General features: G+C 39.5%; 1 protein-coding gene across 1 annotated transcript; it reads left to right on the top strand.

The window, feature by feature from the left end:
* Positions 1-811: 811 nt before the first annotated feature.
* LOC309562152 (uncharacterized protein) lies at positions 812-1,649 on the top strand (the record flags this gene model as incomplete). Its single annotated transcript, XM_082266275.1, has 2 exons — positions 812-879; positions 1,040-1,649. Exons 1-2 carry the CDS (start codon positions 866-868, stop codon positions 1,647-1,649), a joined length of 624 nt encoding a protein of 207 aa, XP_082122401.1. The 5' UTR covers positions 812-865.
* Between the last annotated feature and the right edge of the window lie 1,235 nt (positions 1,650-2,884).

Genomic DNA, 2,884 nt, shown 5'->3' with positions numbered 1-2,884 from the left:
TTTTTTTTTTTTTTTTTTAAATATCTATACAGATCTCATTATAGTATTGACAGAAATCTATAACTTCATAACTAAAGAGGTATTGATATATCAAATGTATTCCTAAACTATATAGATCAACAGCAAACCATATAACTTTTGAGTCATTGTCACAGAAATCGACAACTAGAAATAAACCATATAATTAAAAAGCTTTAAAAATGTTTCAGCTTCTTGAACCTTTTAGTTAATTATTTGTATTAAAGTGGTTGTAAACCTCACACATGAAATCTGAACAAAACATAACCCTCTATAGTGTGTACTTGTCTCAATTCAGAGCACATTTCTATCTGCTTTTCATTTCTTTGCTATCAGCATGAATCACTTCTCACAAGTTTTCCTGACACCAAGAGAAAAAAGGGTGATGGGAGGTATCTCCAGCTGATGACAGCCTCAGCTCTGTTGCTGTTTGAAGGGGGGGTGTGTCCATTCCCTCCAATCGGCTCTCAGAGCTCTCCTCACTGAGCTCCACAGAGTGTAACTTGAGCTTTCAGCTGCCTGTTTTCCAGCTCAGACATGCTTTTATAAGGGAAAACGGGTAAAACAGATAAACGGGTATAATTTTTGTAAGAGGATTTGTGTCATCTCTGTGTAGCACCTGAGGTCAGTCACTTCACTGGGTACATGTAAGGGTTTAGAACCACTTTAATAAACGGTAATTGTATTTTATTTGTTTTAGTAAACAACATACAAACGCTGAAGAAATCCTTAAGGGACCTTTTTAGGAAGGCTCTAACTCTCTTTGGTTATCAGCCAAGTGGTTCTGGGGACAAAGAAAGCCAAGACACGGATAGATTTTGAGGGGTCACAATTCCCGAAGACCGTTATGAAACGCAAGAGGTGAGTGTTTTCCCATTAAATTTTAGCATGCTTTATCGATGTTGGATTTGCTGTTGAGATTTAGTTTTTGTTTTTTAATTTCTGTCAGGACAGAAAGTTTGACATGCTCTCCAATAGGCGTATAACACAAGTTTGTAATGAGGATTTTTTTATGTTTTAGAACTTCCGGAGTCGTGAATTACAACAGTGAGGAGAATACACAAGGCTGCAATGCAGAGGAGTTGGGAGAAGTGGATGGGGAAGCTGTGTTGAATACGCCATCAAGCCAGTCACCAATTTTACTGTCAACATCAAGCACAGATGATGGATCCAAACGGACAGAGAAACATCAGGTTCAGCAATCCAAGAAGCAAAAAAAGAAAACCGCAGATGTTGACTTGGTTTCATCGGTAATAATGAAATTGTTGGGAGAGCTGAGGGAGCAACTGCGTGAGACCCGTCGCAGAGAGGAAAGAGAAGACAACATCACAAGTTTTCTCTGCTCCTTGGAATATGACATTAGGCAAATCCCACCACATAGACTGGCAGCCCTCAAATGGGAGATCATGCAAGTAGTGCGTCGCTATGTGCACATGCAGCCTGTGCCACCCGATCATCCAACTTACCATTCCAATACGCCATCATACACTACTGAACTACAACTGCAGCATCCCACATACGTGGACATGCAGGCACAACCTCTTATAGAATCCTCACAAACCTACACCACACAGGAACCTCCCTCTACACATTCTCCAGCCTCCGGGTCTGGCAGAGGGGATTTTTTGTAGAGAATTCTGTCACACCTGCCACTTTGTCCACCTCACACGCAGAATGATTGTACTGTGATTCAAGATAAGGTACCTAACTGACTTGGACATAAAAGAGATTTGTATCTTTGCATTCAAAAATCCCATGCATGTTTTTTGTGCATTCTGCTCATTTTGCATACATTTTAACTCTTGTGTTTACCTAAAAAATGCACACAAATCTAAAAAACCTCCAAAGCATGTATTAAGTTGTGTATTAAAGTATAAAGGGGTTGATTTACTAAAACTGGAGAGTGCAAAATCTGATGCAGCTGTGCACGGTAGCCATGCCGCTGCTTCTAACTTCAGCTTGTTCAAATAAGCTTTGACCAAAAAACCTGGAAGCTGATTGGTTTATCAACAGAGCTGCACCAGATTTTGCAATCTGCTTCCAGGTTTTTTGGGCAAAACCTATTTGGACAAGTTGAAGTTAGAAGCTGATTTGGCTACCATGCACAGCTGCACACGATTTGGCACCCTCCAGGCTTAGTAAATCAACCCCGAAGTCTCTTTAAAATGCAAAGGTGCGAAACGGGCACTCAAATGCTTAACTAATACAACAGCCTCCAATGTTCAGAAAAACTTTCCACAAGGACCTCCTGAGGTCCAATACTGATGTTGGACAAGAAGACCTGGCTCGCCATCAGTGTTTCAAACCTTCCCAAAGTTTTTGAGTAGGGCTTAGGTCAGGGTTCTGCGAAGGCCCCTAATTTCCTGCATATTACTCTCATCAAATCATGTCTTTATGGAAAAGAGACATGTACGCAGTTAGTCATGCAGGAACAAGACTACCTTCCCCCCACAAGGTTGGAAGTGGACAATTTTCTAAAATACATTTTATATGCTGTAGCATTAAAACAGTATCTTATACTGTAAACTAAATAATATGAAGTATTGTTCATACTTGGGAACATAGAATAGTTGTGATGGTTCTGTATCCACTAGCTTTTTTGTTCTATAGTATACGTTTTGCACTTATTTGTTGCTCTGTTTTTGCATGACTTGTTATAATTTTTTTATTGTTACATGTACTTAAAAGGTGTTATATAGTGCATTGGAATCCTGGATTTCTGCAGTCTCTCTTAGCATTACCCATTTTGTGAACTGCCCAGGACTGTTGCCACTTAATAAAAAAGAAAAAAGAATACAGTCATAGTGGTACAGTCAGGTACAGAGTTTATAATACACTGTACCAATAAGGTACAAAGGGATTTGTG

The sequence above is a fragment of the Pelophylax lessonae genome (genome assembly GCF_965119305.1).
Source record: "Pelophylax lessonae genome assembly, chromosome: 8".
NCBI classification, from domain to species: domain Eukaryota; kingdom Metazoa; phylum Chordata; class Amphibia; order Anura; family Ranidae; genus Pelophylax; species Pelophylax lessonae.
This window is presented reverse-complemented; position numbering and strand designations above follow the sequence as displayed.